General features: G+C 39.1%; 1 protein-coding gene across 11 annotated transcripts in view; it reads left to right on the forward strand.

Moving 5' to 3' along the window:
- Window positions 1-12,996, forward strand: part of MTCL1 (microtubule crosslinking factor 1) — a 120,771-nt gene that overhangs the window by 81,182 nt on the left and 26,593 nt on the right. For 8 of the 11 annotated variants that reach the window (XM_088065392.1, XM_088065387.1, XM_088065412.1 and 5 more), the window contains 3 exons: window positions 6,755-6,847; window positions 9,660-9,890; window positions 11,455-11,643. In XM_088065392.1, coding sequence (XP_087921518.1) covers window positions 6,755-6,847; window positions 9,660-9,890; window positions 11,455-11,643 — 513 coding nt within the window. The remainder of the gene's footprint in view (window positions 1-6,754; window positions 6,848-9,659; window positions 9,891-11,454; window positions 11,644-12,996) is intronic. The other 3 variants (XM_088065422.1, XM_088065428.1, XM_088065401.1) reach the window with 1 other exon arrangement.

Raw genomic sequence — 12,996 nt, forward strand, 5'->3', positions numbered from 1 at the left:
CCCCTAACTCAGTCTGGGAAAAGGGGACTACTGGCTAGGACAGCTGGGTTAACGAGGAAGCAACTGCCAAACTTAGAAAGCAGGGGTAGGAAAAGAAAAATTTCAGGGCAGCTGGTAGCCAAACAACATCATGATGTGAATATGAAAGGGAAGGTGGCCCTTCATCTTAACACAGGTAATTCTTTGTTGGTTTTGTTTGGTTTGGTTTAAAATATCCTGACAGCACAGATCTTTGGTAGGATTAGAACAATAAATTTGTTCAGCAGTGTCTTTTCCAACTTTTCACTTGTAACAGTGATAATAGACCTGAGGAAGGATATCTGATAAATCCAGGACACCATCAGCCTCTCATTGAAGGGTAAAGTAATTCTTCCTCAGCTGTGAAAGGGGCCAGTGAGGTAGAGAAATCCTGTTGTTCAGCATGGGTCCCTTTGCAATCAGAAATTGATATTACTTGACAGTTATGGTAGATAGGGTCTGAAAATTACTCCAGCAATATTTCAATATTACAATATTTATGTTTAAATTCTGTTGTATTTATTGGCTCCCCATTATCTTAGATCAGTGTTGTTATTATATTAAGGCCTGTATGTGTATGCCCTCTGTTAGGATTAGGGATTTGACTAGGTATTTTGGCACAATACCTTTTCTTTTCCTCTCCCAGGATGGGATGAGGTATAAAATATGTGCAGAAAACTGCTTGAACAGAGGATGGACAGTTTTCCCAGCAAGGAACAAACCAGTAATTATAATTAAAAGTAGAGAATAACCAGTTTAGGACCAGATGTGCTCAAAGTATGAACAAAGCTGGGGCTCAAGTAGTCTAACTTGAGAAAATGTGGAAGATGAAGGTGTTTTTACAGTCATGATCACTTAAGCAACAAAGAATATTACAGTGCTTTATGCTAAAACTTTTCAGTGAGTAGGCAGCCTGTGGAAATCTTAAAATCTGTAATAGTCAAACCCAAATGAAGGAGAAGATTTCTCAAAATAATTTTGGAATGTATAATTTTTAATTTGATTGTTCCATTTAAATTTATTATTCAATTTAATTATTTTAATTTATTTTAATTCCATTTTTTAAAATTACATGGACCGCACTAGCAAAAACTGCTAATTTTTTTTTTGTTCCAGATGAGTGAGGAGGAAAGAATACTATTCAGATACTGAAGGTGTATTTTTATTACCACGGAAATTTCAAATGGAGACTCAAACCTTTTAATGCCCACAGTGGGTATGGCTACACATGAGTCTTTATCTGCTTTGACTTAAGAAGTGAAAATATTTGCACTGGTCCTTCATTTCGCTGAGGAAAATGTTTTCTTTTTATTCAAGCAAGCCCACTTATCTATATTAATTTTTTTCCAAGCTGAATTTTAAAGTAAAATTTTCGCAAGCAATGCCGAACAGCTTCCATTTAGCAATTTCTTCTGTTTTTAAAAATAAGCACTGTGGGAGCGTAATTGTTTGATTAAATACAATAAATGCAGACAGACATGTGCTCAAAACTACCCTGTGGCCTAACTGTAAACATCTGTTGTTTGGGCTTTGCACTGCAGTTGTTTGTGCAACAGGATTATTAGAATGTATTTGCGTGTTAAAGAGGTAGGTTAGAGTCCCAGACAAGGGAAATTATATCTTGAAATTGCCTTAAGAACAGGGCTTTGTTTTCTTGCTGAAACAAGCCTTTCAGCTGCTGTTGTGGGAGACTGGAGCCCATTGGGGTGGATGTTCGATCCATTATTCATGATTTTAGCAGAGCTCTGTTATTGTGGGACAGGGAAATCATTCTTTACTATCCAAGGAAAAAGCAGGTGAACTAGTAAGAATTGCCCTGACTAAAACAAACAGGAGACCTAAAAAAGGTAACATAGAGCAAACATCTTATGGCAACAATTGGAAACCAGTGGGAAAAACAGTAAATAATTTTTCACCTGGTGATTTGTGCCAACAGAATATCCATAAACAAAAGGCAGTTTCCTCAAGCAATCTCCTCCTGTTTATTCAGAAGCAAGAAGACATTCTGAAGAAGAAAAAATTCACTCATTCAAATGACCAGATGTGGTTTGTTATGTTTGATACCTGATGCTGTACATTGGAGCTGTATCTACTAGTTCTCTTCCTTCAGAGGATCTCAGTTTTCCTGAGCAGGTGTATATCAAAGGCAAATGCACTTTGGATTTCAGATTTTGGTTATTTTCATACATGGCTTTTAAAGACTTACACGTTTAGTTCTGTGTAGAAAAATATCATAAAATCGCTGACACTCATAGAAAACTTATAGAAACTTATAGAAAAAAAAAAACACTGAAGGGAATTCATGTAAAAGGAGTGAATTGCCACCAGAGATTTAAAACAAAAGCAGATAGGCTGGAGAAGGTGAGAGCATGTCTTAAACAGCAAGTTTTCACAAGGTCTAGTAATTAAATAGGAACACCATGCACTGTAGAATAATTTCTTTTAAGACATTTTTAATATGTTTATCCATTTTCCTTACTTAACATGCCAATAAGGAATGTATAACTCTAAGTTAGTTACTGGGTTAAGCGTGGAACAACCAGATACAGTGATGTGCAAGTTAGGTAAGTAAATTTACCACCTGCTTTGAATCAAAACTTCTGTATGGATCCATTTTGGACGTATAATGAGAATTTTGATCTATATTTTGACCGTTCTATGTTTAAACTGGTGCTGTTTCTGTGCAATTTTCCTAATTCCATGTGAAAGTTTTTCAGCTGGATGGTTTTTTCATCAGCTCCCAGCCATGTGCTGAAAATTCACACATCCATTTCTCTGGTTGAAGGTTTTGTTTTTCCAAAAAGAAAACAGTGAATGGTTTACACATTGTGACTTTTTTTCTCCTGGTAAAAAAAGCAAACAAAACAACAAGAACCAAGGACCACATAGAAAATTCTATGTCTTATGTCCACTATTCCTTCAATGCAAAGCTGTGGGAAGAAGGAAGATAAACTGATGCTGTGATTATTCCTTCCCACCAAGATTAGGGGAAGCAAGAATAATTTACTTTGATGTATTGTATTCTTTCTTGCTATGTGAGATTCTGTAGAGGTTGACAATGGCTTAAAAAGACCCTTTATGATGTAAATCTGGATATTTGAGTCCTAACTGAACTTGGTGGGACTTTATGTACTATCCATACAATGAGATGGATTTTTAAAGACTTGGAGTGTTCTGTGTTTTCCCCAACTCAGAGACTTTTCATATAAGCACAGACAAATAACCACACAGCTGCCTATTTGCCACTAGCAAATGGAATATATGTCATCTATTTTTAAGGGGTGAGAAGAAGCGGATATCTTCAGAAGCTCTGCAAATTCAGTTAGATGTGAATTGCATGTAAGAAGTATAACAAAAGGCGCTGGAACTTTCTTTCAGACTGTTGCATGCAATGGCCAGCTGTCAATCTGTGAAAAAGTAGCAGTTTTTAAACTATGTGTTCAAATGTAAGGTCCAAATATCAAAGCATTATAAGGTAGCTTTAGAAGAGCAGCATAAAATATTCATCTTTTGACTTCCTTGGAATTGCATGCAAATGATGGAGAACATCATTCTACCCTGCCTCCTCAGGCCTTATTTTGTTCTATCATTTCTGAGGGGGGAAAAAAAAAACCAAAAAAAGCTTAAGAGAAAGATTCCATGAAATTTCATGTTCACAGTTGTTGCATACAAATTGATTAAGTTTGCAGGAGAATTGAGATTGCAATTAGCTATGGTAAAATGGAGAAAATAGAAAAGTAAAATCCAGCCATACCTTGTCTTGGATGACAATCTTGTAAAAACAAGTCATGGCAGAAATGTGGGATTGTGTGAGCTGCAAAGAAACCTGAAAAGCTGTCAACACCCTGCGAGGGGGAAAGGGGTCAGTACAGTAAGGGAGCGGTGGTGAAGTCCCCAGGTGTGGATGACTTTTCTCTGTGCATCCTCTTGAGGTAAAGACATCAGCATGGATTAGCTTGTTCAGGAGTGATAACAGGTGAGATAAAAGGACTGAGCAGAAGGATTTGGCAGTGCCTGTCTGAGGGGACAGGAGTGGAAGTGTATCTGGTAATGCAGTAGCTGGGATCCATGGGAGACTGTTAGTCGGTGTTGAGCTGTGGATGAAGTGCAGCTGTTTGTGTGGTGCTGTGGTAGAGTAGCACTAGATCGTAGTTCCCATGGTATTGTGTTTGTATGTCTGGCTGTAGTGAGTTTGTGTCTGTTCTGTGATGTCAGTACACTGTGCAGTGGCCGTCGTATTCGGAGTGTCTTCCGTTCCTCGTGTAACACCATTCCTTAATGAGAACAAAGGAAACAAAGAATGGAATATAACAGATTATCAACTGTTGTGTCCATTTTGTAGTAGTGTTGCTTTACCAAACAAAACAAAACCACAGTTGTGCCACAGACTACACCCTGCTGGTCGTACGATAGGGGACCGATTTCCACATATAAACATCCAGACATCCATCAGTGCAGTATCAGGTACCTGAACAGCATGCACAAACATTACATGATACATTTATAAGTATTATTCATCCACAATCCTAATAGATTGTTCAGCAGCAATCTATTAGGCACTTAAGGAGCCTTGCCTTCTGTGATTTGAGCAGTGGAGATATCCCAGAGCTTCTGGTAGAAATTACATTATATCTTATTATAGAGTATGAAGAGTCCTCAGGTTGCATTGGAAGAGAGAAGGTGTGCAGCTCTGCATTCATGCACTAGCTGCTTTTCAACTTAAATCTACTTTAGGACTTAAAAAAATGTGTTGTCCTTAAAGAGGCAAAGCAGTTGTGATGTGATTTTGACTTAGTGTACGTCTGCAACTGCCTTTATGATACATTTAATTTCTTTTCAGTAATTCCAACAGTTACCACATAATCAATACTAGCACCCAAGTTTCCTGAAATTTGGCTTTGCATGGGCTACATATTTATTAAAAAATTGGATGTGCTAATAATTTTGAATTCATAAAGGGAAAGAACAGATTTATTTTTTTTTAATTATACATTAATGAACTGATACATTGTTTTTTGTTTGCCATATTCCTAAAGAAGCCTGATCAGAATAAAACAATGCAGAAATTCCTGATGAAAGTAATTTTTTCTTTATTGCATGAAAGAATTAAATTAACAACTTGCAAATGTTTGTGCAAAACTGACAAATCCCATCGCATGCAGTTCTTTTCAAATTACTTGTGACACCAAATTTTGACCTTGTGCAGTGCAAAATATCTGCAGACGCATTTGAGACAGATGAAATTGATAAGGCAGATAATGTTCTCTTAGCCACTTTATGTGTACCTTTCAAAGGGATGGAAGTGTCATTTCCTCAGGTACAAAACAGACATGCACAAGTCAATAAATGACTCAAGTAAAGAAGGAACTGATAGGGCCCAGAAAGTCTATGTAGGTCCACTTGTGGTTTTCATGGAGTGTGGTCCTGCAGGTAGTTTTTGGGATATTTACATTTGCCTTATTTCTTTTTTCCCTAGAGGAGGGGTGAGTGTCTGTTCCAGGGAGACATACATTTTGGGTAGCCAAAATGCTTCAACAAGGGTTGTGTGGCCTGAGCAGCAGCAGCTGCTGGCTTTGCTCTGGGAGGTGGGAGGAGTGCCTGGGATGGAGGTGTGTGCCGGGGCTGATGCCTGCAGGGAAACACAAGCCCATGAGAGCGGTCCCACGACCTTCGTTATGTCCTTGCAGCTGCTGAGGTTGGAGCACGCAGGACATGGGCCAGCTGAGAATTTGGGATTACACTTTGAAGCCTGAAGCAATCCTGTCTTTAAGTACATTTTTGCTCTGGGAAGTAGGAGTTTGGTGCTGTAGTGTTTTCTGTGGTTGCACACATGAAGAGGATGGCTTCCAGCCAAGCATCACTTTTGTGCAGATAAATCAGTTTTAGCACCAACATGAGAGATGCAAAGTGAAGGGCACAGAAAGTTCTGATCAGAAATAAAAGTGCCACAAGATTAATTACCATAGTATAAATAATGAGGTCTGACTGCCTCCTTGGGTCTTTATTTTTGAGTTAAGTAGCTTTCAGGAGTAAAGTTGATGGGATGCCAAACATAATGAGAACATAAAATTGAAGGTATTAGGATTAAAACATTGTTGGACCTGAAAGGGGGGATACTAAATTATTTTGGTCAGATCTCAGGCTCACACAGTTTATCACTGTGACATTTTTGTAGTCATTATTCTGAGTAGAAATCACAGAATGAAGTTGACTTGTGCAAAGAGCTGTCTTGTTTCTGAAGAAAGGGACCCTATGTACACTTACTTGGTTTAATAAATGCTATCCTATTAACTGCCCTATCAAAACTGTTGCAAATGAATAATTAAGTTCAATATGCATGCATTAATCTTACGCAGAGATGTGAAAATTTTACAGCTTTGATTATGATGAAGAAATGCACCACCAAATATGTAATACTGCAAACAGGAGTCTCAGCTATTCCAGTGCAAACCCAGAGCAGAGGCCTGAAGGGAATATGCAGTATGTAACATCAGCATCCCAGCTTTAGTTTCCAGAAGAAGCCACACAGGAAATTCCCACACAGATTTAGGACATTGTTATTTATTTGCACACTGTGCTTTGGTTTTAACTATTGATAACCATGAGTTGTGCAGATGTTTGTCCCGCGGCTCTTTTCTTTTTTCCTTTTTTTTATACCTTGGAGACACATTTTCTGCTAAACCTATCCCTTTGTCCTGCTGATCAGCTCAGGGGTTCCCATGTTTTACCTGTACAGAATGTATCGATACAGGAGCTTCAGGCTCAGCTTGAGCAGGAGACAAGACTTCACCGAGAGGAGCAAGACAAGTTTACAGAAAGGATCATCCAGGTAAATACAAAACCCACCTGCTGGGAGAGACGCATGACCCTGATGTGTGACGTGAGCCTTGTTTGTCAGGACTGTGGGAACTTGTGTCCTGATGGCTGTGCCTGTGTGACCTCATCTGAGTAAATGAAGAATCTGGAATCTGGGGAAATCTAAACTCAAGCCTATTTTGCCACTGCGAATCTGGCTTCTCTGCTTGGTGGAGAGAAATTTTGTCCTCTCTGCAGGGGAAGTCGTGGTGGGGACATGAAATACTGCATGGAGAATTCTGTCACCCTTCAGCTCTCCATGAGCTGGGGAAGCGTGTGTTTGATCCCTGGAAGCTCAGTTCAACTCCATACCTTTTTCTGACTCCTCCAAGCCAAAAGAAAATCCAGCACCTCTCTGAAGTCAGAGGAGTTGTTACGCACATATATCTGAGAAACAAATCAGGACATTCATTCTTGTATTTCTCAGTACTCAGTGCTTCCAATCTTATTAATAGCTAGCGAATAAATCATATTTTTTTACATGAGCTCCCCCTGCTCTTTTGAAGGCTGGAACAGATTAGTCAATCATTTTGTGATCTCTAGCTCCTAAAGTGAAAAAAATCTGTTACTAATTTCTGCAGGCTGTTTGGCTCTTAACTGAAGTTTTCTTTTTAAATTTACTCCATAGACTAAATTCACCATAAGTTCATACTGTAAAGAATTTTTCCTTGTGCCAACTAATCTCTTTATGCCAAAGTGATATCTCTGTGTTTTCTCATAACTAGCTTTAATTTTCAGTTGATCTCCACAGGAGCTTTCCATTGGAGCTTTTGAAGGCAACCAGTAAATTGATTTCCTTCCTAGTTGCCTCAGCTGTGAAAGCTTTTTGGAAGCTATGCCTGCCTCTTAAAGTTCTTTTATTTCGTAATTGCTATCCACTGAAAAACATAATACTCCATGAATCTACCTCCACTAGGGTCTTCTGCAAGAATTCATGACCACTGGGATTTGAAATACAACAGCTTGTCAAAACTATGAAAAATTCACCAAAATCAAAGCTAGCTGTTCATGTTGATAGCCAGCAGAAATAGATCTTCTGGGCTCTTCATTTTTTTTTCCAGATGATGCCCATCCTGTTGGTAATGTTCTGTTTTTATCACTTTCCAGGATTTCTGGTGGAAATTACTCAGATATTTGCTGTATTTAGCCACAACTTCATTTGGTAGAAGAATCATCATCAATATCAAACATACTTCTTTCTTCCTGTAAAAATTAAATGTAAAATCATCCCTTCTTTTACTATTTCATTTTTAGGAATGTTTAATGACATCAAATTGATGTATGCTAGTACTGTACAATCTCGATGAGTGTTATCAGGAGTTGTGTGTATGTTTTTTGGGCCAATATGGCTGATTTTGTTCTAGACTACTTTTAGGCTTAATTTTAAACACATTTAAGCTAGCCACTACTGAAAATAATTTCAATTTAATCAGGAACTTTTTATGACCTAGTAGCATAGATGTTAAAAATTTGCATTATGCTGGAGCACATCATTCAGGTGGCAGGCAAGTCCTTAGGTATCTACCCTGTATGGACTGGTAGCCTATTTCAGAAGCATCTGAATGTTGCCATGAAAATTAAGCATATATTTCTTAGCAGTATTTATTGCTAGGAAGTCCTAGTCCCTGAAATATTCTTTATTCTTACATGAACATTGTTTGTTGCAGGGCGTGTTCCAATGGTTTGGATTGTTGTGGTCATAAGTGTACTGTGGCTTTCATAGATTTCATCTATGGAGCTGGTCAGGAAAAGGAGAGGCTCTTGTTCTGCAGAATGGAAAATAGAAACTGGCACCTGTAAACAGTGACTCTGTACTCATTTTCCATCTGCATTTTCTTCATCTGTGAAGAAGCCACAGCTTGGTTGAAGTGGAAACACTTTCTCATCTGTGCAATATGAGATATTGTACAGCCAACTTGTACAAGTTCTGCTGGGTGAAGGTCATGCCATGGTTTGATTTGTATATATTGGGGGAGAAGTCACATTTAAAGAATGATGTTTCAGGTGGCCTTGCATTGAAACACGTGTAATTACACATGTCCTCTAAAGAATGATCTTTTCTTAGTGATTTTAGTACTAAGGCTGAGACATGTGGAATGCTGAGTTGCAATCTGTTCCTGTCTCCTCGGTTCCTGCGTGTCCCAGATATAGTCATGCCAGACTGAGAGACTGTTTACTGTGGTATCATCCAGTTGCCTTCAAGTATGAACTGCAAGAAGTGAGGGACCAGTAGTTGTATCTGAGGTACTGGAGGTTTTCTTCAGAAGTGTTGCTCTTCTAGAGGCAGAGGGAGACATAACAACTGTGGACAGATTGAATCTGTGGCTGTGGGGGGAAGTTGCAAGGCAAATATTCCAGGTTGTCTGAAGGGCAGCTGTGGTCCCCCCTTGTACAAATGGCTGCAGATGCATTTAGTAGGTGTGATATGTACGGCAGTGTGGGCTGGTGGCTGTGCTGGGAACCTACTGCAGAGTCACAATCAAGATAGGGAGGAAAATATGAGTGGTGTAAAATGTTTAACCAGCTCCAGAGCTCTTGTGCATCTTTAAGGTAAATATCCACTTCCACAGCAGGTTACTTTCATATGGTTATCTAAGCAAAGCTTATCATCTGCTATCCTGTAATTTCCTCAGCAGTCATAACTGCTGAGGAACTTACTGAGCCAAACTCAACAGCTACTCACTACTGATGAAAATTAGAGATTTCAGTTTGTCTCACCCAATGAAGTCCTGGAGACTTCCCCAGGAAACCACCCTGTTGACACATTGCCTGTTATTCCATTAAAGCTGGAGGAGGAGCATATGCAGACCCTGCGGAGAAAAGACTTGGAAGTGCAGAGCTTGACTTTGCAGAACAAACTGGAGGAGAAGACCTGGAGTCAGGAGAAAAATCTGCTGCAGCAGGAACTCAGGCATTTCAAGCAGGACACCTTTCTCCTGTATGTCAAACTGAAGTGGCTGCTGAAACACTGGCGGCAAGGCAAGCGAATGGAGGAGGAAGGGGAGGACACATTAGAGGTAACTGTCCCACCTTAATAACCCAGATGAGTACTGGGATGTCCCTTCTTTTAGTGTGGACTTGAAACATGATGTGGTACCAGCAGCTTTCAAATTGCACATGTGTTGAAAGGGGATTCAAATTAAACATGAAAGCTGAAGTTGGCTTTTGCTGAAGTATATCCTGCACGATATGTTACAGATTACCCATCTTTAAACTGAAACCCTTAACTAGTACAAACAGCTGGTCCCGAAAAACTCTCATAAAAAATGAAAAATTAATTAGGTCGCAAAGATATGACTCCTGAGTAATTTTTTGAAAGAAAAGAAGCACATAAGCAAGGTGAGGGAGTCAAATCTGTTTAGATGGATTGAGTGGTGTTTTTCTCATCCTGTGCACAGTGTGTTCCTTACAAAGCCTTCAGCAATACAGATGGAGGGAAGCTCTGTTTCTGTGTTGGCAGGAGAATTATACAGCTTCATGTGGGAACTTACAGTGAATCATCTTTATTTGTTCCCCTTCTCCATACTCACGTCTGTCACCGTCAGCAGCAGTACACCAGTCGTCATCATGGTGCTTTTATAAGTAGAGGCTAAATCAAGATCAGGAATTTCAGAAGTACATAACAACCTGGAATCCCCAAGCTGACACATCTCAGCAGGGGTATGGTTGGCAGCCAACATGCATTGTGAAGGAAGTGTTGAGTTGCACACCCAGAATTACCATTTGCTTCTTAGCTAAAGAAAAAAAATAAATAAAGTGTTTTCCCATTCTGGCATTCTGTACTAAATTCTTGAGAACAATAGATTTTTTTTTTCAGGTTCATGCAATTCTGAAGCCATTTGGTAAGCAATAAAGTATTTTTTCTCAGTATTTCTGATCCTTTTGTACTTAGTGTTTTTCAAGGTTTGCTGCATTTGGCAGTACAAGTAACCTTTCAGGTCTGTTTGGAGTATGCTTAAGTTGAATACTCCAATGTTTTGTATTCTTAGATAGAGGGTGGATGAACATCTTTAGATTCATCTGCTGTGGTAATGTGAGTCAGAAACAAGAGATGAGTAGCTATTTAGGAATAATTTGCTTCTACTTTACTTCAGCAGAGTTAATTTGCTTTTATGTAAACTAACCCATCTTTTAATACCAAAAGGCTTTCATTTCTTGACTGTTTGGATTTTTTTGACTGGTTCATTTATTACCAGCCCAGCTCTAGTCATTATTGGAGTCAAGTTTTGCTCACGCTTTACAGAAAATAGAGTGATAGATTTGGATAATTCCTAATCTCCATTATTTCATCACAAAATACACCCCTGTCTTGTATAGTTCTTGATTAATGTGTGATGGATTATATCCATCATGTGACATTACACCCATCTCAGCTGCATAAATCCTGTGTTGCAGGCCTGCGCAGTGTTGTGTTCACATATGCATATGTGATATATGACCCAAAGATCATTTCTGTAGACTGAGTTGAAGTCAATACATGCCACCATAGACATGCTGTCCCTTCCCTTAGTCCTTCAGTAGATTTCTGGCCCCAGAGGTAAATGGCAAAAGTGTGTTCCTGTGTTCCCTCTTGCATTCTAGATTGAGCACCCTGAGGCCCTCCCAGACTTCGGCATTCAGTCTGAGCAGAAGGTAAATGATGCAGAGCGAGAGGAGGAGGAAGAGGATGTTGTGTTTGCACTGACAGATTTCTCCCAGCGTCCCACCACAGAGAGCACTGATCATGGACCACAGCTGCAGACTGCAGAATTACTGCAGCAGCAGAAGCAGGTACTACACCATTTATATATCTTGCCCTGGGAATGGAAACTTTAGATCTTCCGAGAGAGTTCTGTGCTGCTGTGTTAAATCACCTAGAATCTTATTGTGTAAACACTTCTAGCTACACAGCAATTACAGTGGATTTCATCCATTATATTTATATTTAAATTTAATCACGAGCCACGTGGTTACTGTTCTTCTGTTGACAGATGCTATCGGTGAAAAATCCTATTTCCTCTTGTGGCGGTTTGCCCAGAAACATCTATCAGTATGTGATGGTTTTCAGAATTTACATGCTCCTCTTGTCTGAGCACATCTATTGTGCTCTACTGTCAAGCTTTTAGCAAGAACATGTGATTTTATTTCCTTTAAATAATTTAAGAGACTAGCACAAGTATTTAATGTTTCCCTTAGAGGTGATGGGAAAACAATGTAAAAGTTTCTTCCTGTCACTGGGCTTGTTTTTAAAAGCCCAAATCAAATCATGCTAACTTTTCCCTGGCATCTCCTGTACCCTGACTGTGTGTCAGAACACTGCCATATATCCTTTTTCATTTGTACATTTAATATACTAACTATCCTTACGATACAAATAGAAAACATTCAAAGAAGACAGATTTCCTATATTTTTAAAATGAAAACCGTTCATATGAGACCATCCTGTTACATGGGTTTATTTACAATCATCAATAGAATGGAGCAAGAATTCTATGTGAAAAACAAATTCAGGGGGAAAAAAAAAAGTTCAGTCTTTATGCCTGATGTTCCTTCTCTATCCAGGCTTTTGACTTGGGAGCCTGCTCCACAGTGACAGCTCTCAGACAAAGATGTACTCCCTATGATCGCAATACTCTGCTGGAGTCACTGCAGGGCCCGGGGATTGTGTCTCTTTGCATCTGAGTTCTTCACCTTGAAATCCCCAGACTTCCATGATTATGGACAATCTGTTTTGCTAACTGCCTATGCGTTGCAGCAGGCAACAGGAAGTCTCTGTCCTATTAAAAGGATGTTCTCTAGCTGTTCTTTTCTGTGAGGTGTGCTACCAGTTTAGTATTCATTTGATCAGTTTGGCATTTGGAAATGTTTTACTTTTCTGGTCACCCAGACCCATCACTGTCTTCCTCTCAGCAAGCTCTTCTCTGGTAAAAGGCTGTAGAAGGCCATGCAAGAGATGCTCTTGAGCACATCATTTGACTGCATTTCATCTGTAGACTGATTTATTCTGGAACTAGTGAAATAAATGTATACCAAGATGCTATTTCTGTACAAACTCTGTCATGTACTAACTTTCCATATAGAACTCTTAAAATAACCAAGAACATTCAAATGAATTATGTGCTCTTTGAAATAATCATTGCTTAG

The sequence above is a fragment of the Pseudopodoces humilis genome, chromosome 1, assembly GCF_049639895.1.
Source record: "Pseudopodoces humilis isolate 2021_Gansu_Grassland_sample_001 chromosome 1, ASM4963989v1, whole genome shotgun sequence".
Classification (NCBI taxonomy): Eukaryota; Metazoa; Chordata; class Aves; order Passeriformes; family Paridae; genus Pseudopodoces; species Pseudopodoces humilis.